Here is a 23,895-nt window from a genome sequence, read left to right as displayed (position 1 = left end):
TGCTTTTCTACGCTACGGACCACCTGTTCATCTCGACAATAATGCAAGAAGGGAACCCCAGCACACCGTCTGTGGACTTTTGTTGGCGTATGAAAGCCTGGTCCTGGTAATGGAGTAGCCATTTCGATGATATATGACAAGCCTCATAGGATCCGACACTCGTCCCCTCACTGTCTCTCTACCCCGGTTTCTCTCTTGTCTCTGGGATGGTCTTGGGAGACAGCCACGTCGCCAATACCCGCCGCGCGCTTGCGAATGGCTACGTGCTGTGCATTCCTCCATACCGCTTCATGGGTACGGATACAAGCCTAGCCGGTGCTTCTAGCCCCTGGCCAGACCAGAGAGAAGAGAACCCCACGATAGCAGCATTGGCGTCACCAGACCAACACGTCAAGCTTGAGGGAGGGTTCATGCAAATACCCATGTGTGTCTCCCACCGCCTGGATCTCGGCTCCGGCCTTGATGCGAACGAGCCTGATCCTGGGGACGCTATAGCAAACATCCATAGCTTATACCCGTTCCAACTGGTCTAGAAGACTGGGAAATCCATGAGCATACATACTGGCAGTGACCTGGACTCAGCCGCGCGAATCCAGAGGAGCAAAGTCATATACCTCGAACGTACACTTCGAAACGTGTTCCTGAATTCCAAATTCCCATTCACTCCTGCACACTCCCTGTCCTTCTGCCTCTCTTCTGAACCATTCCCCAACCCAGTTTGGGTTCAGAACGAAGCATAGAGGCGATAAGTCCCCGGCTTCATGCCGATGATATCGATGGCACGGCACGGCTTGGAGGGGGGTGGATGAGCGGCACGCGGTTACCTACCTGCATATACGCTGGCGCAGAAGCCTGCCTTTCACCGTACGGTAACACGGATTGCATTGTCCCTTCTGCCTGCTTCCTGCTTCCTGGTTTATCTGGGTATCTCATGTAAGAGTACTCTGTACGAAAACGGTGGCGTCTATGGGGGCCCGCTCCCAAAAGGAGAGCAATGATTAGCGAAATATTGTTAGGATTTTCAGAAAACGAAGACGAGGAATTCGATATGCGTAGGAGTCCGGTATGGCCAAAAGCTATTTACTAGGAGAGAATGCGGGTTTCGGCCGAAGCATGATGCTTTTAACGAAACGCCACACCTTTCTTGATTCTTGATTCTGGACCCCTTTTCTGATTCTAGGCTCCTCGAGAGATGGAGAAGCCGTGAAACGTGACGTGATGTCTGCCCTCCCTCACCACCCTCTCTCTCTTCCTGCACGTAAACCACGACCATCACCACCGACCCTCCTTCTCAAAAGGGAAAAAGCAATACCTGCCAGCTCGTTGGAGAAGCCCCAGGCCGGATGAGAAATGTCAAATCCCCTTGGAATCTTCCACGCCGGATGAAAAGGACGGCAACTTGCAGAATACTTCCGTTTCCAAACCCATGGGTATGCGAGATCCGAGTTGATGGGATCCGTTTTTGATCCTTACCTAGCCCACCCCCTTCTCCGGCTAGCGACATTTTCCATCCAATACTCCGTAGTTCTGACTTATCGTAACGAATGGGGAATCAGCAATCCCTTAGGAGAGGGGACGGAAAACACGAGGTTCTGCTCATGGGCTTTGCCGGTATGGATTCTTGCTCTTTTGTAACATCTACTCTTGAAAAACCTCTCCCTCATCTTTTAGAGACTTCCTGCAGGGAAATGTACCCGGCAGCAAATCGCATCTGTCTCACACCATCTTCCCTCCCAATGCCACCACCCCTCAACGCCTCATGATCTCCAGTGTTCCTCCTCTTACTACGCATACCTCTGCTACCTTTCCTCGACTCGGCCCATGGGTGGAACAACTTTGATCACATATCACCCTCCAAAGTCCATCTTCAACGCGATGCTTGGCTGACCCGTCGCCCCGCTCGCGGCCTGTTCCGTAGGCCCCTGCTGCCGTCCCCACCGAATGACCTCCTCCAGGAAGGCCTTTTGCCCATCGCTCATGCTCGCCACGACGGTGCGGAACGCGTTCTGGTCAATGGCCGCCAGCTCCAGCAGCCGTGCCGACGTGTCCCTGTAGCAGTCTTCGCCCTCAGAAGAGGCACGCGCGAGACAGGTCGGCAGAACGAGCGCCATGGCGACGGGGACGCGGTCCCGGGGTACCACGCCAACGTACTGGCTCAGAGAGTGCGCAATCATGGAGCGGGCGTTCTCCGGGTCCTCTGGCGCCGTGTTGGTCACGAATGCAACGAGGCGCGGGAGGAGGTAGCGCGCAATGGTGTGGTCTGCCGGTGTAGGGTTGCCTTGCAGAAGCAGCGACCTGATGCAGTTGGCAGCGATCTTCGCCGTCTATATTTTTATCCAAATGTTAGTCACATATTTCGACGCATCGGAAGGGAGCTCCAGATGACTGCTACATACCATGCGATCCGTCAGGCAGTCGACCACCTCATCGAGATATCTTGCCACAAGAGCATCGTTCGCTGCCAGGTGGTTCGTGCCGCCCGTAAACAGGATGGTGCTCGCGAGCAAACAGTTCTTGACACAGGTGAGGGATGTTGGCACCTCTCGCTTCTGCGCGTTAAGGTAAATCGAAAGGAATCGGCGTAGGCAGCCCTGCATCTGTACATCCGTAGGCGACGGGCCGCTGCCGTCCTCGCCGCTGCTCGCTCTGCGGGATTTCGTCATGCTCGCGACGAAGCGCTTGAGGGTGGGTAGGGACTGCGGAACGATCACTTCCTGACATCCGGGAGTAGCAAGGATGGTGGCGAGAATGTGAATGATGCAGGCGTGAAGATCAGTCTTGATGATGGAGGGGAAAACCTCGGCAGCATCAACGAGCGCGTTCAGAGATGAGCGGATGAGAAGCACGGCTTCCTCAGTCATCTGGTGGCGGCCTGGCTGGTTCGCCTCTGTGAGGTTGGGGAGCAGGCCAGCAAGAACCAAGACAATGATGCGTGTGAGCTCGAAAAGTTGGTCGATGTCGTCTGATAGATCGCCGTCATCGCCAGAGTCCTTCTTGCGTGCCGACGGGTGAGAGACGCAAAGTGCCCTCGCAATCTCTACGATGACGCCTTGCACATCGAGTCCTTCTGTCAAGACTAGTCTATCAAGCAGATCCATAGTCTCCGAGAAGATCGCTTCTCTGTAAATCGCATGACCGGATACACTCGGGTGGAGGATCTTCTTGAGGGCCTGCAGAATAGCCAGGTTCTGCTCTTGTGTGGCTAACGAGTCGCTCTGACCAGGGCGCGTAGCTAGGGCCTCGAATGCGATCCCAAACAGCACGAAGAAGAACGCAACAGGCTCGTCGCGGTAATTGATGTCAGGTCCCTTGGTGTGACCATTCGTGCTCAGCCCCTCAGACTCCTTTCCATCAAGAGCATCAAATACAAACTCGCTGTCTTGTTCAATCAAGCTCGCAATAGCGTCGACAAGCTTGAGCCAGGATTCTTGGTAGAACTTGAGCAGAGTCTCTCTGTTGAGGGCCGCGTAAATAGTATCGAGACTGCCTGATAACGAGGGGGGTCCAAGTGTCATTGAAATGTCAGGTTCGAAGCGCAGGCGGGCAAACTCTCGCAGCGACTCTAGCCACAAGGGCGTCAATGTTCCAATGTGAGGCTTCAGCACGTCGAGCAGGTACTTCTGCTCCGAGCTGGCCACCTGTAGCTCTGCCCAGGCCGAGAAGACGGACATCTTGACCATGACTTGCGCATTGGAGCTGAGGCCCTTCAGCTCGCCAATGCCAGCATTCTCGTTCTCCTTGGAAAAGTTCTCCAGAGCAGAAACCAGAGTCTTGAGGATACGACCCATTCTATCAACATCCGTAACAATACCCGTGGCGATGAAGCCGGCACAGACGTTGACAGCCTCAGAAGCCAGCTCAGGAGACGAGTCCGCGGCGAAGGCGGGCGTGAGCGCGGAACTGATCTGGGCCTGGTACTGCTCGAGAAGCATGGCCTCATCAAAGTCAGGGTCAGGTGTCCGTCCAAACATCTTGAGAACTGCTCCGATGATCTTAAGACCCCATACACGTAGCTCCAAGACACTAGACGTGGACGCGGAGAAGGCCATGCGGACGACATCACCAATCCTATTCTGGAGCGCCACCTGCGCAGCGGACTCGCCGTTCGTCATCACGTCCTTCGCAATGAGGACAAACATGTCGTTAATGCAGCTGATAGCAAAAGTCGTAACTTGCCATCGGAGAGGCTCGACTTCAGCCCCGGCCTTGTTGTCTTGATCATCCTTGGCTGTGCCTGCAAAGCCAGCCACTTCTTCGTCCTGTAGATCGGGCAATCCGCCCGTCTTCTTGGGCCCAACGTCAGATTCTTCTTTGGCCTTGGCCCTAGTCATCTTGAGTACCGTCTGGAATCTTTGAAGCCAGAGGCCGGTATCCGTCAGACAAGTCTGTCGCATCCAGTTCCTCAGGATGTTCCTAATACCATCATGTGTTGGCGTGGTATCAAGAACCAGCCACAGGTGATCTTCAAAGCCCTTCTCAGCAGCGTTGATCACATCATTGGGGTTTCTCTTCATGATGTTGTACAGGCCATCGACGGCGACGTCGCGCAAGATCGGATACTCCGATCTGAGGTACTTTTGAAGTAACTTGACATAGTCTTCAAAGTGCATGTAGCCAGGCGCGTAAAGTGACAGGTGCTCGAAACAGCTCAGAGTAGCACGCTGCACCAGCAAGTCATCCTCCTCCTGAAGTTGGTTGACCAGGTTAAGGATGAGCTCTCTCGATTTGGTTGAGTCTTGCAGATCTGGACCCAGGACGTTGATGAGAGAGTCTACGCATCGTGTAATGGCGGCAGGGGTGGAAAGTTCCATTTCGAGGTTCATCGTAATAGCAGACGAGATTTCCGGGTGGTGCGTATCAGAGACGTAGAGTTGCGCCAGCATTCCGAGCGTGCTAGGCACATATCCAGCAAAGCTCAGTCCAGCCGCATCTGATGCCAGCGCGAGTGCCTCCAAAGCCCAGAAATGAACGGTGGGATGAGGATCGTTGCAGAGAGACATGAGAATGCCGAGAATAGTCTTCAAATGGTAGCCCGCCGCCATCCCACCGACCTTGGTTTGAATGGAGCCGAGTGCCATGGCACAGCCAGCTCGAGCACTGGGCTCTCGGTTACTGACGATGGTGTCGACAAGGTACTTGATCTCGTGGTTGGTGAAGGCGTTACCACAGGCATTGCACAGTCTAGCAACCGCAGCATACCCAACGCTCCGGACATACTGGTCTCCGTCAATAACAAAATCCCGCAGCATATCCTGAAGGAGCCTCTCCACTGCCAGATTGGTGACATTTCCAGGCGACGATTGAGTCTCCTTCACAGCCACACGCAACGTCGACAAGATGGCAACGGAGACGTTGACGTTCATCGCCGCCTTCCTCCCGGGGTCCCTCAGAAGGGGGCCAGCTGACATGAAGGTTCTAACCTGCTCAAGCACACTCTCTTGTACCTTGGGGGGCGTGAGCGGGAAGACGAACGCGAACAGCTGGATAGCCATGTTGATGACCTCCGTGGCCGGTGGGTCTGGACTCGTCGCCTCCGAGGCAGTGTCGCCGACGTATAAAAGAGATGCGTCATGTTCTAACGTGCCGCAAACTGGCGACAGCAATAATCTGTCAATGGCCTCCTCTGGAGTGTCCTGTTCCAGGGGCGTTCCTTCTATCGAGTTGTCCTGCTGGCCAGGCAGGCTCTTGATTTTGAACCCGGAAATGAGACCTGTGATCCCGAACCCTGAATTGTCGCCAACGTCCCAAACGGTCTCGAACGTGGCCGCGGCGTTCGCAATCGAAGCACTGAGAGAATTGACTGAGTAGTTTTCCGGGTCCGCAAACAGCGATATCGCGATTGTAAGGAGGTTGGATTGCAGAAGCGCCTCGCTGCCACCAGCCGGGCTAAGGTTGACCAGCTTGATGTAGCATTGCAGAACTCGACGTTGCACCATCATATCGAGATCGTGAAGCTGCAATGCCGGTGTCAGCCTCTGCGCCACGTCGTCAGTAGTCTTTCTTGCAGGCAGCGTTCGCAAGAATGCGGAAGTGTTTTGGAGCATCGTGGCTATGCGCTTGGAGACATCGACTGTCAACAAGCGGTTGTTGAATTGCAGGAACGAGAGAATAGACCCCAGAGCACACTCTCTGACGTGGGTCAAGAACGAGGCCTCTAAGAAACTCCGGTGCGCAGTATTGTCTTTTGACAATGGCTTCGGGAGCGCATTCTTCCACAAGAGGAGCAACTGAGAAAGGTGAATCTTGACAAAATTCGGTCCGAGCGACATCAAACCACCGATGAGAATCCAGGCGACCTGTATCTGAGTACTTGAGACCCTCAACTCAGACTGCCCGCTCGACTTCAGCAAGTTGGTGGCCATGGTCAGAACACGGCTGTTGATGTCAACGGAACCGTGCAGAGGTCGCGCGGGGCTGGCACTAAGTGTTGCCGCCAAACCGTGGGCAAATCCTACGCATCGTCGAGGAGAGTTTCGGCCACTCGTCAATAGAGCTAGTTCTCTGCTCAAACTATTCATGCAAACCGATAAGCAGGGCAGGAGTTGCTGTGGGCAAGCCAGAACGAAAGCCTTCATACATGCCGAAGCATGAACCTGGACTGAGTAGCTGGGGTGCTGGAGAACCTGCAAGAGGCCGTCGCGGCAAGACTCTGCAAAGTTGTTGGCGGCGGATCCCAAGTTGTTGATGAGCGCCGCCACAGCGCCGAGGGCGGCGATGAGGGTATGCTTTGACGGCTCGGGCCGCTCCGTCAGGGCTTGGGGATAGTTCTTCAGAATGTCATTGATAATCGACTTGGCCGCCGCAGTCTGACCAGACTCGCCCAGAATTTTCTTTCCAATGATGTCCTGGAGGATTGTATCGACAATGCGCCGCGAAATGAGAAGACGGTAGCGGTTGTTGAGGATATTGGGCGCTCCCAAAATATCAATCGTCAAGCTTTCGAGGATCCTCAGGTAGTTCGCCTCCACTGTCTTCTCGCCAAGTTTTCTGAGCACTTTACCGTAGCAGACACCAATTGCGGCTCTCGCCCTGTTGGACGTCGGCATTTTGGCATACTGCGTCGATAGAATCTTGCCAATCTCCGCTAGAGACAGCGCAAGGTCCTGCGTCCTCTTTCCACCGGGGGCAGGACTGCCAGGCCGCGACGTCGGCAGATCGTCCTCGTCCGCAACGATGCTGGCTGCTGTACCCGTGCGCTTGAGGGGCTTCTTGGAAAACCTCTTGGACGCCTTTGATGTCATGGGAGCGCCTTCCGCCACTCCAGTCTCGGTGTACCCGCGCACCATGGCCTCGGCCAGCGCTTCCGCGGCGGCGTGCCTCACTTGCGACGAAGATGAATCAACAACCTTCCAGATGGCAGCCTGCAGTTTCTCAAAGTCGCTAGAGTTCTCAAAGTACGGCGTATGCCGAACCAGGGCTCTCAGGCAGCGGCACGCCGAAACGATGACGAGCGAGCCCTTGTCGCTAGTGCCGTAGCTGCGCGACTGCTTGAAGATATCCCTGGCGACGTTCTCGTCTACACTTCCCTCCACCATCTTCACAATCTTGGCCAGGGACACGAAGACCGCAGCGCGGAGGCCGGCATTGTTGGAGGACGACTTGAGTAGTTTGATGAGCGTAGCGCAGGCCAACTGATGAAGGCCTATGGCGCTGTCGCCGGCGGATACATAGACGTCTCCCAGACACGCGACAGCAGCGTGCTTCGTGCGCGGACCGGCATCGGCCTTGGACTTGGCACCCGAGATGATGCCAATTAGATCATTGATGGTCTCAAAGAGGAGCTTCCTGTCGCCATGGCCAAAGATGTGGGCGAGGCACTTTCCCAGGTTGTTTCTGACCACTCGGCTCGGCTGGGGGGAGGGGAGGTTAATGATCTGGAAGATCTCCTTCTTGAGGTAGAACTGCTGGGCGGTGCAGTCATCGGCGGGGAGACTGAGGACGTGCTTAGAGAGTGTCGAGACGAAGGTCAAGAGGAAGAGCTCCTGTTGTTCGGCGGGAAGGGACTGCAGCTTCGGGACGTCGAGCTCGGGGGTCGATGTCGCTGACGAGTCTGCCGTGGTAGCTGTCGTTGCGGCCGGGGGCGGTTGTGGTGGTGGTCCCGATGCAGCTGTCGATGGCCTGGGCGAGGCAGCTGCTTGCGCGTGGTCCCCGTTGGAGCCGTTGGGAGCTCCTGTCGACGACATTGGGGACGACGTAGGGGGGTTGCGTGTGAGGTTACGCCGTCGAGCGCACACACCTGGGGGGTTTTGGTGTTTTGTTCAATGGATGCTGTTGTTCCCTTTTCGTCGGATGTGTTGTCGAAGGGTGGGATGGGTTATTGGGGACAGGTTGAGGGACAGGACAGGCATGCGGTCAGGTACAGGATGGTCTAAGGTGAGCCCCATGGAATTAGGGGCGGCTACCCCCCGGCGGGTCTGTCCCAAGCTCTCCATAAGGGGGGGAACGTGAGCCATGACATATCACTTTGAGGCGCCAGTTGTGGCTCAGCCGTACCACCTCAAAGTGTCAAATGTGAAGTCAAGGGTCTAACCAATAAGCAGCCACACATCAGACGGACCGGACAGATCCACTTAAATTTCGAGGAAGCTCCGAGCTCCCAATCGCTCCGGCAGAAAGTGTGTCCCGGCCAGAAACATGACATGAACCAGACGAGACGTTGAAAGCTCCAGACTTTGACCTCGAATCCGTTCCGGACACCTGATAATCCACCGGCGAGATCGCCATATTTACCACCTTCCGTTATCAACCATGCGCCCGTTCGCCTCCGGCCCCGTCCGGACCATCACATCGCGCATCGTCGCCGCCGTCCCTCAAGCCGCCATCCCAAGACCTCGAGCTCAGCCCACCACAACTTTCTGCTGCCAATGCCTGCGTCCGCTCTCGACGACGCCCGCCGCATTGAGCGGGCACAACAAGTGGTCCAAGATTAAGCACAAGAAGGGCGCCGCCGATGCGCAAAAGAATAACATGCGCAGCCAGCACTCCAAGACGATTGCCCTCTACTCTAGGCGTGCGTCCCACGTCGCACCACCGACCCTTGTATCGCAAAAGCTTACGATTCCCACGTAGTGCACGGAACCGATAACAACCCTCAACTCGTCACAGCAGTTGCAAATGCGAAGAAAGGTACACCCTTCACAAGAACAAACCGCATTCGTCTACGGAGCATACAGAAAGCTAACGTGCATCCAAGACGGCGTCCCCAAAGCCGTCATCGACTCCGCCATCGCACGAGGCCAAGGCCGTTCCGCCTCAGGTGCCTCCCTCGAATCCCTCACCCTCGAAGCCATCCTCCCGCCTGGTGTCGCCCTCATCATCGAAGTCGAGACTGAGAGCAAAGCCCGCTCCCTCCAAGACCTCAAAGTCCTCGTCAAGAAACACAAGGGCACCGCCAACGCCGCCACCTTCTTCTTCACCCGCCTAGGCCGCGTTGTCTTTGCCGCAAAGGAAGGGGGTGGCCCCGTGGGCATCGACGACATCATGGACGACGCCATCGAGTGCGGCGCCGAGGACCTCGAGGCTGACGACGAGGGCAACCTCGTCGTCTGGACGCAGCCCAACATGACCAACGCTGTCGTCAACGGCGTGGGGCCCAAATTTGAGCTCGAGCTGCTCAGCTCCGAAATCATCTGGAATGCAAATGAGGACACAAAGGTCAAGATTGACGAGGGGCTCGAAGCCACGACGCTGGGCGAGCTTTTGGCCGCGCTGCAGGAGTTCCCCGAGGTGCAAGCCGTATACGGCAACCCCACGCGGGGCGACATCCCCGAGGAGCAGTGGTCCGGCATCGAGGAGAACCTCGACTCGTAGATGTTGGGGCTTATACACCCGACTCTTGGATGTTGATGTACATTTGTTGTAGGATACCATATTCTCGTGTACAACATGTAGAAAGAACACATAATACAAGTAGTGATAGAATCCTCAGAGGGGCGTTGTCGGGGGTGCAAACCGAGAATCCGAATCAACCCCCAGGAATAATATCCGTTCCGCCCAAAACTCCGCGTCAATCGCATGACAAATTTCCCAAAGCCCAAAAACGTTCTTCTTTTGACCGCCCAAAACGCCCATATGATACAGCGCAAATTCTCGATCCGTTCGACCCCTTCTTACATGTTGAGTCCCGGGCGTGAATCGAGATCAAAATGTGCCCCTTCTCCATCCACGAGTGACTCAAGACCCTCATGACTGCTCCGCATTCGAAGGCGCGGGGTTCTGCGCAGCCTGCGCAGCCTCCCTCTCCCTCTTAATCTCGTCAAACGCCCGCTGCCTCTTGGCCAGACGAATGTACTCGCTCTTGATCTCGTCGCGGTCAAAGGGGATCTTGTGGGAGTGCTCGGCCTTGGGCCAGAACTCGGGCACCGCGAATCGGTTGTCGAGGTTCGTGCCAAAGTAGTACATGACGCCGATCGGGAACATGACATACATGCCAAACTGTTGGTGGTGGCGCCATTGTCAGTCAAGAGATCTCTTGAGGAGTCTTGTCTGCCGGGCAGAATCATTGGGGGGCAAGAATTTGATGAAGTCTTACCTTGAAAACTTCGAGATTAAGGCCGCCCATTGTGACTGTTTTGCGTTGTGGTCGTGGGTTGTGGTGGTTGTGCAATTGGGAGTCGATGACGATGGCAGAGTTGATTCGCGGGACGATGGAATGGAAGCTCTTCCATTTGGCCCCAGCTGCACCACCTGAGAATCATCTGCAGCGGGATTGGACGCGCCCGGGGATTGGGCGGGAGAGCCGGAGGCTCGGCGCAGGTTTTTTCCACTTCCTCAGGTCCCGTCCGGGCTTTGGTGTGGGTCCCAAACAGCCCGATCTGACAGAGCCCGAGAAGAACATCAACGCCGTGACCTGAAACAAGGGTTGGGACGATATCTACACTTCACCATTCCATCAAACCAAGTGGTGCGAGTATTTCTTCCTGTATCTTTTCAATAGCCCGTGGGCGTTTGTTTTGTTGTTTATAAACTACCATGATGCGGGTATGCCGTGTACGAATGATGCCTGTCCCACCGGCCTAGACCTTCCAAACCATCCTGCCAAAGGCCTCGGCATGCCACATCCCCCTTAGTTGCCCAGCCATAATGCATCTAAACGCCGAAGCACAGTCTATGTATAGACTTCCGGAACTCTACAATTGGCCCATACCCGTAACATATACATAAACAGAGGAAAAGGGGGGGTTGAGCGCGGCGACGCGTTACCCTCATTGAGGTCGCTGCGCTGCTGCCCGTCTCTGGCTCTGTGCTTCCTCCATCATCATTCGTTCCGTCAGACTTCGAGGGGTTCCCGAGAACAATGCCTGCCCGACGCTAGCACGGTAACTGCTGAGATCCCCGTCGTCAACGCCGCTGCGTCCGTCCAGTCCTCCGATGAAGCTACTGACATCGCCGAGCGAGGCTGCCTGTTGGTATACGTCGGGGTTCTTCACAACAGGCATGATAACAGGGCGGCCCCTGAAAGATCCAACCGAGCCTGAAACGAGATGTGCCGGAATCGCTGGCTCAACTGGCTTCGGGATAGACACAGCAGGCGAGGTCGAGTATAGGGTCTGGGTGACTGGTCCATTCGATGCAGCTTCTTCCTCTTCTTCTTCTTCTTCTTCTTCTTCCTCCTCCTCCTCCTCCTCCTGTATCGGAGCTGGTCGAGCTCGGGGCTTCGGCGGCGCACTAAGTCCTTCAAAATGGAACATGTCATCGTCCTCGTCCTCGTCCTCGTCCGGCCCGTCGTTTTGTGTCACCAACTTATCCTCGTTGTGCGACCCTGACTTGTCTCGAGTAGGGCTGTAAGGCGCAGTGGCCATTCTTGTTGGTGAGCGTGATAACGGTGAAAGAATCGCTTTCTTGTTGGCAAAGGATTTTGGCTTTGCCATGGCGAGGAAGCCGTCATCCGAAGAGCTGCCGTCACTGTCCTCATCATCGTTATCATCCCTCCGGCTGACTCTCTCTGGGGAAACAGGACGCAATGGTTCTGGGGCTCGTTTGCGCTCCACCAATGTGGTCTTTGGTGGTGACTGAGGTTTCGGGAGAGTTCCAATACTGTCGCTCGGCTGCAATGACGTTTCTGAATCTGATGTTGCCATACTACCATTTTCCTTATCCTGGGCTTCGGCATTTACAACAGTCCAAACGGTGTTAGCATCCAAAGGAGCTCGAGAAAGAGCGCGAAGTGCTTGTGAAGAAGAGACCTTCTTTGGCGGCGGGCCGCTGTCGTCCTCGTCTGGGCCCAGCAAGGATTCGACACTCATTGACTCATCTTCTGATGGAGGGGGTGACCTCGAATTGGCAAGGGTGTGCGACTGTATGAGGGACGGCTCCGATGACTGGGGCGAGGCTGTAGGCAGCACCTCTCCTCCTTCGAACTCGAAGCGCACTCGCCTAGGGCTGGCGGGTGGCTTGATTCCACTCGAGCTTCTTCGCAAGGCGCTACGGCGGACCTTGGACTCGCTCTGCTCCGAAGCTCCAGAAGACGTCGTGTCATCAGTTGCCCGGCGTTCGTGGTTTGGCCTCTCGGGCGTCTGTGTCGCGGCAACCGACACCTGGATCGCAGGCTGCTCCCGAGTCTGACTGGACTTGCGACGACCCATGTCGTCTTGCGTCGTAGCAGCAGAGTTTGAAGCTGGCAGGAGGATTGGTGGCTGATTTGCTGCTGGAGCAGGAGTCTCGTGTGAGCTATCCAGCAGGGGCAGATAGCTTGGGGTGAAGAGACCGTGGAAACCCCTATCCCTTTCCCGGTCATAAACGCTATCGGGGGAGGTTAGGGCAGCAGTGCCGGCATGGGGAAAAGCGGATGGGGGCGTGGAAGTGGACGTGGACGTGGACGTAGAGGCGGACGACGGCGGCGGAGGTTCGCGGGGGTTGCCGGGGTTGCTGTGGCCTTCGGTGAGGTTTTCGGTGTCGACGGTGGACGGTGGCGGCGGCGGTGAGTCAGGCAGGTCAGTATCTCGCAGGGGAGTTGTGAGACTCTGGCCAAGGGCAGGGCGTAGAGCTGAGTAGTTGTCGAAGGAAGCGGCAACTTGACGAGCAACCTCGGCTTTGGTGTGTTGTGGGATGTTTTGGAGCAGTTGGTGGGAGTATCTACGGAACTCGAGGGCCATGTCTTGGCGGTAGGCTGCAACCTTGTGGTCGAGGTCGGCTAGCTTCTGATGCAGGTCTCCGATGAGCCTCGTCGCATCGTCCATGTCGACCATGTCGCTCAAGGCCGGCAGAGACAGCAACAGGATCTGCAACTGCAAGACGGAGAGTGCCAGTGACAGCGGTAGCGGTAGCGGCGACTAGGGGATAGACCGATACCTAGACGGACGAGGGTCAGGAATCGGGGCGTGGAGGTGGGCCAATGGGTTCCTGGGCGTGGGCATGACGCAAGGCGTCTGGGTCGAGGTTGCGGCGAAATGGTCGGCGGCGTCCAATGTTTGTTCGGGATGGGCGATTTACGGTTGCGTCCAGACCACAGGCACAGGCGCACAGGCGCAAAGGGTGTTGACAGAGACACACTGGGGTGGGCAGCGGCGGAGGAGAGAAAGAGGTTCAGGTTGCAGATGAACGCGTTTGGGGAATGTTTCTCTGTGTGCGAATGTGTGTGGTTGTGTGTGCGTGTGTGCGTGTCTCTCTCTCTTCCCCGCGGAGAGATGATCAATGGGAAAGTCGGGGGCCCGGGGAGGGGTGTGTGGATTGGACTGTGGTCTCGGATCAGGCCAGAATCTGAGGTAAATAGAAAAGATTAGATGAAAGCCTGCCAGGAGCGGACGAGACAACAACCTGGACTGGACAAGTTGGACAGGTCAATCCAAGCGAGACCCAAAGGTTAGACCAGACTGGAGAAATAGGTGCCTTGTCTGCGGGAGTTTGTGCAGAAAGACATGAGAGATGAATTGTGCGTGGGGAGTCAAGCGCGTAGTGGGTGTGCGTGTGTTGTGTGTGTGTGTGTGTGTGTGGTCGATAAAGTGGCCGATGTGCAAATGTGCAAATCCAATGTGCGATGGATGTGGGTTGATTCTTTTGGGCGGTGCAGGAGTGCCAATCTGCAAGTATCTCTATGGTGGTCGTGGCGGGAATATGTACTTGAGAGGCCTAGAACACCCTTAAAGATGGTGTCCCCGATCCCCGCTGTCTGGATTTTGGGTCGGGTCGGATGCGTGGTTCACCATCGAAAGAGAAGACGTGGGACTTGGCCTTTTGGGAGGTTCCGCCCCTCTCTCCTCCCGTCTCTCTGCAATGGAAAGCCAAATGGAATCTTTTTTGGGTGGGCGTGCGCGCGGGCTTCCGATTCTTGGAATCTCGGGGTGGGCGGTAGGTACGTACCGGCATTGTCAAGCAGACAGGGGTGATTAAGGCAGGGCCCCCCCCCTCCCTCTTCCTCTTCCTCTTCTCCTTGCCCTTCCACGCCTGCCTCGTCCCTTCCAACCTACTGCAGCAAGTCCCCTCTAAATTGGAAAGAGTCAAGCCTTGCAGTCGCTCTTGCCTCTCAAGAGCCAAGAGTCAAGAGCCAAGAGTCAAGAGCCTAAAAACCCCTCAGAGGGCTGTCTGCCAGGGTTGCTTCTTTCTCGGTGCTTTCGGTGGGCGTGAATCCTAGGCCATTCCGCCTTCCAATTCCAGGGTGTGATTGCCAGGCGCACATTTTTCGACATGCCATTTCACGAGTTGCATGGGGGTCATCGGCAAGGGTACTATACTTGAGTATCCTCCATCTATGTACGTACTCCGTACAGCAATGACTGCCATCATCGACATTGAGAACAAAAGCATCAGCACCAGCACCAGCAACCATTACCACCTTACCTGCCGCGCCTCAGTCATGGCATACGCTTGGTAATCAAGGTGATGATGGTCTGCGCCTGCTTCCGTATTATGCAATACTTTCCCACGCATCGCTTGACCCTCGACGTTGGACGTTGGACGCCCCATGTCATTCGGGTATCAACGGCGCTCTCCTCACCGAACGACACATCATATTGCTTCTTGAAGACAGGCACGTGGCCATTCTCCCCCGGAACATGTCTAATTTACTCATTGCTTTTTCTCTTTTCTCTTCTCGAGCCGTGCAACTTGGGAGTCGGAACCCGGCAGCTGCAGGCACCTTGTGCTACTGACATGACCGGACCTGAGAGTAAGAGAGTCTGAACGGCCGAATGCCTGGACCAACTCCATCAAATTCCATCCACCGTCGGCCACCCCGTCCCGTCTCGCTACATTCTACCCTAGCACTCACATGCATATTGCATATGGAAATCTCTTCATGTGCTTTTCCATCACTCAGTCATGCCATGCCATGAGCCGTCTTTCTGTGCCACTTCCTCACTGGTCCGACAGACTCGTGTTCTGGCTACCCAAAAAGTCGCATTAGGTTCCCAGTGGTTCGAGCCTCCCAAGACCGCCGATCCCCGTTCAACATCAGACTCGGACTACTGCCGGCTCCATAATGGCACTGCGCTGGCAATGAAATTGGCACCCTGACCTGACAATCCATCAAGAAGGCCAAAAATCCAACTCAACCCCCAGCCTAGCAGTCAATGTTGCAACGATTGCTGCAACCCTCGAGCTAGCAAACGATCTCGGCACCCGGCAACGCCCTTTTCACCATATACTCGCCAATCCGCAATCCATCAAAGCCTTTCCTGCTTTGCTGTGTGTTGAGACCATGGATGGGCATGATGGGTAGTTACGAACTGCGGGTCGTTCCATGACACTTACACGCGCTTACAGGTCACCCTCTCGAGACGGCCGCTCACAAACACAAATCGCAAGTTGCCAAACTGCTCCAGCAAACCTATCATGCAGCGCCCCCGAGAACGACGTTATTTTGGCTCTAGCTTTCGATGATAATGCGGGGTCTGTTTTGGATGAAGTTGTGTTTGACTTATCTTGCCTATTGTCCAGACGAGAAGCCGCGCAACACCCCTCCAACACAAAGACGAGCAACGTCCATTGGCAGGCTTTACCGTTGTACAACTCGAAAAGCGAGGGGGCACATCGACGTCAAAGGTCATTGACAAAGAAAGGCCCCACGACGGGACAAGGTCGCCAGCATGGATGGGGGTGGGAAACTGGAAAGCATAGATTTTGACTTTCCGACATACTTTCCTAGGCACCTCCGCCCGTAGATAAGGTGGCATTCTTGGGCAACGTGGTGTTGCGCCGTGCCGCCCTGCTCAGGTTCGTTGGCAAGCAAGTGGTGCCAAGTGGTTGCCTCGGGCAAGGGAACCTCCCACGTCGAACCCCCCGTGGCCCATCCCTCCTTCTCCCCCCGCCGGACGTTGGCCTTCTTTCCCTGACCGAGTCCGGCTCTTGGGGTGTCACGCGGCCGTCACCCCCGCGGCGCATGACTGGCCGCCCCTCTCACCGGTCCCGGAACCCCGTGACTTGTCCTCCCACGGGAACATCGGGCTCCACGGTTGTCACGGGATCCCCAAAGCTGAAAAAACAGACTTTTGAGGTTTTTCCCTTGCCTTCCTTTTCGGACTTATTGATGACTCGCATTCCTCAACAGCGGTCCCACTTCATCCCACCCCTGCCTACGGAGTAGACCTCTTTTTCAATTTATTTTACGCAGGTGGTGATGCAATGCTTTCTCGCTTACACGGCGCTGTATGTACTTTTGCTGCTCGCATTGCGCATTGAGCAGTTGGAGGCGCAGGGTGGGAAAACCTGATAGCCTTGATCACACCGAGAAATGCCCAGTTGATATGCGAGTGCAACGTCTCAGTGGCGGGTGCTTATGGCGGTGTATCTACCTATAAGAGAAGGGGTTAAAACACCAATGGGAAAGCCCACGCCACACAACGAGACAAACCCCCCAATTGCCGGGTGTGAGCAGTCATGTTTCCTCCCTTGGCCAGGCCCGTTCTGCTCTGCTCGCGCCGCCTTAACAGCGTCTGTATCCCACCTCCATACCTGCTGCAGAAAAAGCTCCCGTCGGGGCGTTCTGGAACGGAGAGTTTCTAAGGCGGGCACGCCGCTCTCCCGCTGTCACCGCTGCACGGTGCGGTCATACCTGACTGTCCTGACCTGGGCCTTTACGAGCCCTTTCCGCGTGCTACCGTGTTACGTACCGCAACCGCTGCCGTGTGCTCAACGGCTTTGCCTGCAAGGATTCTCCGGGGACACGGCCTCTTCGGCCGCCGGGCGCTCGGAGCCGACCGAATTGAGTCTCCTTGGTGCTATGTCACAGTAATTGGTCTTTGTTTATCTGCTTTTATCGATGATACTCTCAATAAGGTGAGGAGGCGTGGAGCGGTTGATAGTGAAAGCAGTCTCATGAAGATTGCTTCAGCTTCCAAGGTTTGTTTATGGACACTTGGGAGCTGTAAGATAGTAAGGTTAGTAGCTACCTACCTTACCTTACTTACACACACACTTCGCTGGCTGCAGCTAGGTACGTTCGAACCGGAGATTATTTTATGATGATGCTTTGATGACTACCGACGTTGATGACGAAGAATTCAGTCACTGGGAAAAGCAATGGAGACCAGACACGCAATAGCTCGCGTGTAAGTGGTCGCTGCTTATCACGACAGTCTAGCGGATGAGCGACAATTTCCAACCCTCAGAGTGGTTGTCATTGCCGCTCGATCAATGGGGCTCATCACCTCTGCGCAGTGTTTCCTTGTTCATACATTCTTTTCCTATCAGAATCCTATCTCGGTGCCTAAGCAGGCGTTTACCCCATAGCCCTTCGGAATCCTCATACCTAGACCTAGCGTGCTATGATGGAAGAGCAAGTATCATCAAGCAACAAGTCCGAGTATCCATATCCCGCATTCCACAGGGACAAAAGACAGGTTCCAATATCACAATCCTTGCAAGGCCGATAATCCCGTGATCAATCACTCATGTCTTCATCGGGCCGGTATTCGTCGTCACTGCCGTCTCCCACGTCGAGCTCGAGATCGATGGGCTCATGGACGACGATTTCCTCCTCGATAGGATTCAGGGCGGCATTCAGATTCGTGTAAAAGTCATGGAGCACGGGACTCAAAATCTTTATGGCGCGATTGTCGGCCGTGGTAGCCACCTCTCCAATCAGGCCGATGTAGTCCTCCTGCATGGCGTTCACAACTCCATTCGTGTCGTCGCGGATCGTCTTTTCAAGGGTGCTAAGCATTGTGTTGGCGGCTTTCTCCACATCTCTGGCGGCGGTCTTGAACATGGTAGACTTCTGGGACTCGACATGCTCCTTCATGAGGTCTTTCATGAGAATGAAAGATCCGGTTCCTGCGGAAATGAGCTTGGTTAGCTTCATGTCTGTATGCCTCCTAGAATTCGCAACGCTCACCTCTCAGGTCGACGCAGCCTTGGTAGGCTTCATTCATGGCTCGCTGAATAACAGGACCGAAGAGACGATTGGCGTCCTTTTGTGCGGTCTGGACCAGCTTCTGATGCTCATTAGCTATATGGGCGAGCTTCTCCTTCTGTGCGGCCAGAATCACGACGAGGAAGCCGTTCACTAAGTCGTTGTTCTCGACAAGAAACCGTCTGTCCTTCATGCGCTCGTGGAACGAGTTAATGAGCTGCTTGGAAGACGCGGCAAGTGTCGAAATTTTCTCAGGCAAGCGGCCATTGAAGGCCGAGTCCCACTCCTGGGCAGTATAATTCTTCATAGGATTGAGAAGATCTGCTACATGTTAGATTACCTCGGTTCAGACAGATCATGGTAGACAGAGCTCACCCTCGTTGAAGTCACGGGCACCCGCTGCACCTTTGAATACGCCACTGCTTTACATTAGAGCCACGCTTTTTTAAGGGGGTTGTCACGAGGCAGGACTTACTAGCGACGGCAAGTAGCCTTGTAGGTTCCATAGCGGAGACCTCCGGCATCATGCTTCGCACCCCAACCTTCGGCAGTAGCAACGGCCTTGTCAGAGGCTTTCACGGCACCCTTGCCGGTTTTCTTCAGGACTTTCGCCTTAACGACTGACTTGCAATCCTCCATGCACTTTGTAACAGCCTCGCCGAGGGCCTGGAGACATAGTCAGTAATGTTTCAATGGCTTGCAATATGATCGTTTTTGCGGATACCTTTCCTAGCTTGGTCAAGGCAACCCCCAAGCTCTTAGTCTCCTGCTTCTTCTCATTTTGGGAAAGCTTGAGGTTGGCGACGTCGCCTGCCAAAAAGAGGTCGAGTGCCCCCAGAAGGCGGCATATCTCGCTGAGATGATGGCGAAAGTGGCTAGCCTGGATAGCCGCGGCCTGCTCGAGGGTGTAGTCACGAAGATCAGGAACCCCAGTATCAGTGAGAGAAGTGAAGCCTACAACACGATGGTCTTTCTTCATCCTTCCTCTCAACTGCTGATAGCCCCGACTGCTGATGCAGAAGACTGGTAAATCTTTGCCAATCTGTTCATAATCGGGGCTCACGACCTCAACCTGCTGGCGAGTTCGCATCTCTCCCTCCTGTTCGGCGAGAAGCTCTTCATCAAACCTGTATATCAGACATTTTTGTTAGTGATGCCCTTCTTGAATGACGACCGTATGAAAACGTACTCCTTCAGACCAAACGCAAAGTCCTCCTTGATCGCCTGGCGGGAGTAGTCATTGCGTCCTTGGATGCAGCAGCGGTACATTTGGATTTTCACAGCCGAACGCTGCTTGCTGAGGTCCTTGATGTCCTTCTTGATCTGCGTCATCTGCCGAGTAATCTTCTTCCGCTCCTCTCTAGCAGCCTTCTTGGACGCTTTCAGCTCTTCAAGCCTGTTGCGCGTCTCCTCGATTGATAAAGGCTCAGGGCGACCCTCCGAGTCATCGTCATCAGACTCAACGGCATCGAGATCCGAGTCATCACTGCTTTCGTCTGTGTCGCTTTGACCGGGCTCTTTCTTCACCTTCTTGGCAATTGCAGGCTCTTTCTCACGCTGAGGCCGAGAACGCTTCCTCTTGCGGGGAGATTCCATGGGAGCAAAGGTCGCATGTCCCTTGGAAACCTGTCTGTAAAGTCCATGCCAGATATCAAAGTCATTGCCGATGATTCTGTACTTCTCCTGGGCGCTCGCTTTCTGGGGCTCAAGGCTTTTCAATTCGTCCGTCTTGCGCTCGATTTCACTCTCCATTTCGATTTTGCGCTCTTGCTCCTTCGCAATGAGGTCTACAATGCCAAGACTTGGGGCCGCTTCATCCAGGGAAATGTCGTCGGCTTTGGTACAGATGAAGGTGATGTTGTTGTACGCGCCATCGTACTTGAGCTGTTGCTTGAAGTTGTCGCCCATCAACGTCTTTGCGGTCTTGTCGTCAACCGCGCGTGTGATGGGTGCTACCACCCAAAGTCTGGAACACTCTTTAACGTACTTGGCAGCAACCGCCGCGCGAGTAGCATTCGAGTCGCGTCCTCCAGGCTATTTTGATGTCAGTAGCAATATCAACGTAGGAGCTTGTATTCACGTACCAAATCCACAATGAATACTCCGGTAGAAACGACCTCTGACTTTAGGAAGACCCGCACGACCTTGATGAGGGGCCAGTAGGCCATCTCCAGCTCCTCAGGTTCAGCACCATCGTCTTCCGTGCGAGACTTGTTTCGCTTCTCCTCCGAATCCACGAAGGCCTGGATTACGGAGTAGAAAGGAGCGCACTCGGCTTCTTCAACCACCTTGGTCTTGCCAATCACCTCTCGCACCTTGACAAAATTTGCGAGCACCACAGGATCGACATCTCTGAGTTGCTTATCAGTATGCTTCGGGTAGACGGACTTCAAAATGGAATATGCGATCCCGGCATCGCTGTCCGCATTTTTGATGTCGCACGAAAGCTTGCCGTTATGGTCAAGAATATCGCGGTGGAGAGCAACGACCTCAGTCGTCCACTCAGCTTGAGTTATGAACTCAAACTCGGCGCGGTATTTCTTTGTAGGATCGTCGGAGTCATTCCAGGAGATTTCGGTGATGACAGCCGTACAGGCTCGCATGCAGTTTGTCGGTACGATTCTCTCCTCGTCGAGTACAGCATTGATGAATGAGGATTTTCCCGAACCGGTGTCACCAAGAACACCGATGACGAAGCGAGGCATCTTGTGCTCGCTCTGGAGCTTTTCAACGTTCTCACGCCACTGCTTGGCGCGTTTGAGGTCAGACAGCTCTACCAAGGCCGAGCGGATACCTCCTAAGAGGTGGGTCGTCTTGGTATTCACTTCGCGCAGCCTTGTAGCGTTCATGCTCGTCTTAACCTCGTCGAGTTTCTTGTGGGCCATGGCGCCTATGGACACCGCAGCATGATCATCGTTCCCCTCCATGTTTGCTGCCGTCCAGTAGGACCGTCAGTTCTGAATGACAGTGAGCGTGGCCTGCAAGCTATTTCAGTATGTGATACGGAACTGGAAAATGAGCTGGCAGCGATGTAGAGGTAGATATACTATCGCGCTTCTTGCTCCAAAGGATTGAGGCAAAATCTCAAAAGGTGTCTCGCGATGTTCGAGAAATAGAGGTGACAGTATCTGTGTATGCGAGGAGAGAGGAGGAAATTGCTTTGCCAAGGGAGTATTCTCTCAGAAAGAAATGAAGAAATGAGAAGGAAGGGAAATGTTTGATCTCAGCAAGAACACGTAAAACGAAGCTTTCTGTCGCTTTGGCTGGCCATCGTCAGAACAGGGTGTAACTTACCAGGCCGGGGCAACGGGGGCTAGTAAGAAGTGCCAAGTATGGGAATGCCTTGATGTGAGCTGAATATGAGCTCAGTAGTTGAGATGCCGAGGCAAGGTGAGACTTTGACTCTAGTGTCGAGATGGGTGAAGTGGTAGGTGAAGAGTGGAAATGGCTGCGGTGGGGTGGGTGTGGGAGGCAAACAATCAAGGGTCAGAAAATTAGAGCCGAGAGCTCCTTCTCCTGTTAAGAAAAGCGTAAGTGAGGCAGGTGTTACTGCCTAAAGTAAGGTATTTGATTTTGGAAACTAGCAGAAAGCGTGTCTGTCTCTGATCTGCTCCACCTTGAGGACTGATGATTCAGTGCACTCGATGAGAACGTCGGCTCAGGTTTCCATATAATGTGTAGAGATCCAAGATTATTGAGTGAACATGGCACAGTGGAATTGCGATAAAGATTTGTGTTCATGAGCTTTATTCCTTCAATCTAGATTCCTCGGCAACACCTGGTTGACTGGCGTTTGTTATGGCTGGAGAGAGGACGATGCTTTCAATGAGCAAAGATTGTCTACTCTCCAGGACCCGTGTAAAGATTACATATCAACCTAAGGCAGTAAGCTCCATGGCGTAAAGAAGATGCCTGCTTAAATGACATGGGATGGCACAATATAAGCTATCACTTTGCCTCGACTCCTGCATTTATGTATTCAGCACGGAATCTATGCCGTATATTAAGTGAAGGCAATATCGGAAGGGCACGGGTTGATCTGACAGGTAACGTTGAACACGCAGCGAAAAGCATTTCACCGATAGATTTTGAGAAAATATTGAGGCTAGACCAACAGGCGGAAGCATGAAAGTCCAGTAGTAAGTCTTCCTAACTATCGAGTTATTTCATTTTCTCGGGAGGATGCAAAAGAAAGAACGAATCGTGTCACTTGCGTTATGAGTCATATTAGAAACAAAAACACACAAATGTGATAGGGACTGTAAAACACAGCGGTACAATCCATGCAGCCGTGCTTCTCGATGTAAAGCAAGGCGTGTCGTTGGACTTGGGCCGCTCACCTCGGTGAAAGAGGTCCGGATGGTGGGGCCGGGGTACCAGGGGTTCAAACCCCACCGCCTTCCCCGTTCGCCAACCCGTGCCTCCTAGTCGAATCGTGGAAGCTCCAACACCTCCGTGCTTTAGCTCAGCTTCCCCAGCCCTGTCCAACGCGCCTTCCTTCCCCAAAACCGAACCTGGTGATCGGCTACAAACTTTCCTATAAGCATTTCCCGCTCATCGCGCGCATCCACGAGAATCATCCAAGAACATACACACAGGGACGACAGCCACAATGTCGACGATTACAACCACGGCCCTGCAATCGGGCCACGCGCCCATCATCCCCCTCTCCTTCAACTCAAATCAACCAGACACGATCCGCCTCTACCCGCTCTCCAACTACACCTTCGGCGTCAAGGAGACCCAGCCCGAGGAAGACCCCTCCGTCATCGCCCGCCTCAAGCGCCTCGAGGAGCACTACACCCAGCACGGCATGCGCCGCACCTGCGAGGGCATCCTCGTCTGCCACGAGCACAACCACCCGCACATCCTCATGCTGCAAATCGCAAACGCCTTCTTCAAGCTCCCCGGAGACTACCTCCGCCCCGAGGACGACGAGGTCGAAGGGTTCAAGGCCCGCCTCGACGAGCGCCTCGCTCCCGTCGGCCGCATCGGCGAGGGCGAGGAGCCTGCCGACTGGCAAGTCGGCGATTGCCTGGCCCAGTGGTGGCGGCCCAACTTTGAGACTTTCATGTACCCCTTTGTCCCGGCGCATGTGACTCGGCCAAAGGAATGCAAGAAGCTTTACTTTATCCAGTTGCCCAAGAGTAGTACGTTCTATGAAAACCCGTGACAGCAACAGCAGCAACACTATTTGCTAACCCGTGTCCCCCAACAGAGGTGCTTAGCGTCCCCAAGAACATGAAACTCCTCGCAGTCCCCCTGTTCGAGCTCTACGACAACACGGCGAGATACGGCCCCCAGCTGTCCGCGATCCCCCATCTCCTCAGCAGATACAACTTCGAGTTTGTCGACGAGAACGGCAACATCGTCGCTGCTACGCCCGGCGCGAGCGCACCGGAAGGATACGTCCCGAGGACAAAGGTGTTGGCGAGCGGCGACGACACGGACATGCAGGAGGCCAAGGGAGACGAAGAGGAGAACGGCGAGCAGCAGCAGCAGCAGTAGTACGAGTTGCGGGTCACATAAAGTGCGTACGCAGAAGGAGAGGGGCTTCTCATGAAAAGGGATCAGGGGCGAGGCGTTTGGGCGTAGGTCACAAAAGTGCC

General features: G+C 54.7%; 6 protein-coding genes across 6 annotated transcripts; 2 read left to right on the top strand and 4 right to left on the bottom strand.

The window, feature by feature from the left end:
• Window positions 1–1,847: 1,847 nt before the first annotated feature.
• Window positions 1,848–8,183, bottom strand: BDZ83DRAFT_565138 (armadillo-type protein; the record flags this gene model as incomplete). Its single annotated transcript, XM_060503716.1, has 2 exons — window positions 1,848–2,324; window positions 2,397–8,183. 2 exons carry the CDS (start codon window positions 8,181–8,183, stop codon window positions 1,848–1,850), a joined length of 6,264 nt encoding a protein of 2,087 aa, XP_060371319.1.
• Window positions 8,184–8,748: 565 nt separating this feature from the next.
• Window positions 8,749–9,810, top strand: BDZ83DRAFT_715136 (transcriptional regulator-domain-containing protein; the record flags this gene model as incomplete). Its single annotated transcript, XM_060511714.1, has 3 exons — window positions 8,749–9,010; window positions 9,070–9,126; window positions 9,194–9,810. 3 exons carry the CDS (start codon window positions 8,749–8,751, stop codon window positions 9,808–9,810), a joined length of 936 nt encoding a protein of 311 aa, XP_060371318.1.
• Window positions 9,811–10,182: 372 nt separating this feature from the next.
• Window positions 10,183–10,561, bottom strand: BDZ83DRAFT_746666 (uncharacterized protein; the record flags this gene model as incomplete). The annotated part of the gene is made up of 2 exons (XM_060513305.1): window positions 10,183–10,434; window positions 10,532–10,561. 2 exons carry the CDS (start codon window positions 10,559–10,561, stop codon window positions 10,183–10,185), a joined length of 282 nt encoding a protein of 93 aa, XP_060371317.1.
• A 649-nt stretch (window positions 10,562–11,210) lies between these two features.
• BDZ83DRAFT_560947 (uncharacterized protein) lies at window positions 11,211–13,187 on the bottom strand (the record flags this gene model as incomplete). Its single annotated transcript, XM_060503558.1, has 1 exon — window positions 11,211–13,187. A coding segment is annotated over one exon (1,977 nt), but the record flags the coding sequence as incomplete, so codon positions are not given.
• A 4,628-nt stretch (window positions 13,188–17,815) lies between these two features.
• On the bottom strand, window positions 17,816–21,213 carry BDZ83DRAFT_565102 (uncharacterized protein; the record flags this gene model as incomplete). Its single annotated transcript, XM_060503711.1, has 7 exons — window positions 17,816–18,220; window positions 18,282–18,610; window positions 18,653–18,705; window positions 18,762–18,952; window positions 19,011–19,413; window positions 19,476–20,320; window positions 20,371–21,213. 7 exons carry the CDS (start codon window positions 21,211–21,213, stop codon window positions 17,816–17,818), a joined length of 3,069 nt encoding a protein of 1,022 aa, XP_060371315.1.
• Window positions 21,214–22,898: 1,685 nt separating this feature from the next.
• Window positions 22,899–23,794, top strand: BDZ83DRAFT_715133 (cleavage and polyadenylation specificity factor subunit 5; the record flags this gene model as incomplete). Its single annotated transcript, XM_060511713.1, has 2 exons — window positions 22,899–23,436; window positions 23,505–23,794. The coding sequence occupies 2 exons, from the start codon at window positions 22,899–22,901 to the stop codon at window positions 23,792–23,794; spliced, it is 828 nt and encodes a 275-aa protein (XP_060371314.1).
• Window positions 23,795–23,895: the final 101 nt, after the last annotated feature.

This window comes from Colletotrichum acutatum, assembly GCF_030867785.1.
Source record: "Colletotrichum acutatum strain CBS 112980 chromosome Unknown BDZ83scaffold_3, whole genome shotgun sequence".
NCBI lineage: Eukaryota > Fungi > Ascomycota > Sordariomycetes > Glomerellales > Glomerellaceae > Colletotrichum > Colletotrichum acutatum.
The sequence above is the reverse complement of the archived record's forward strand: the minus strand, read 5'-3'. Positions and strand labels throughout refer to the sequence as shown.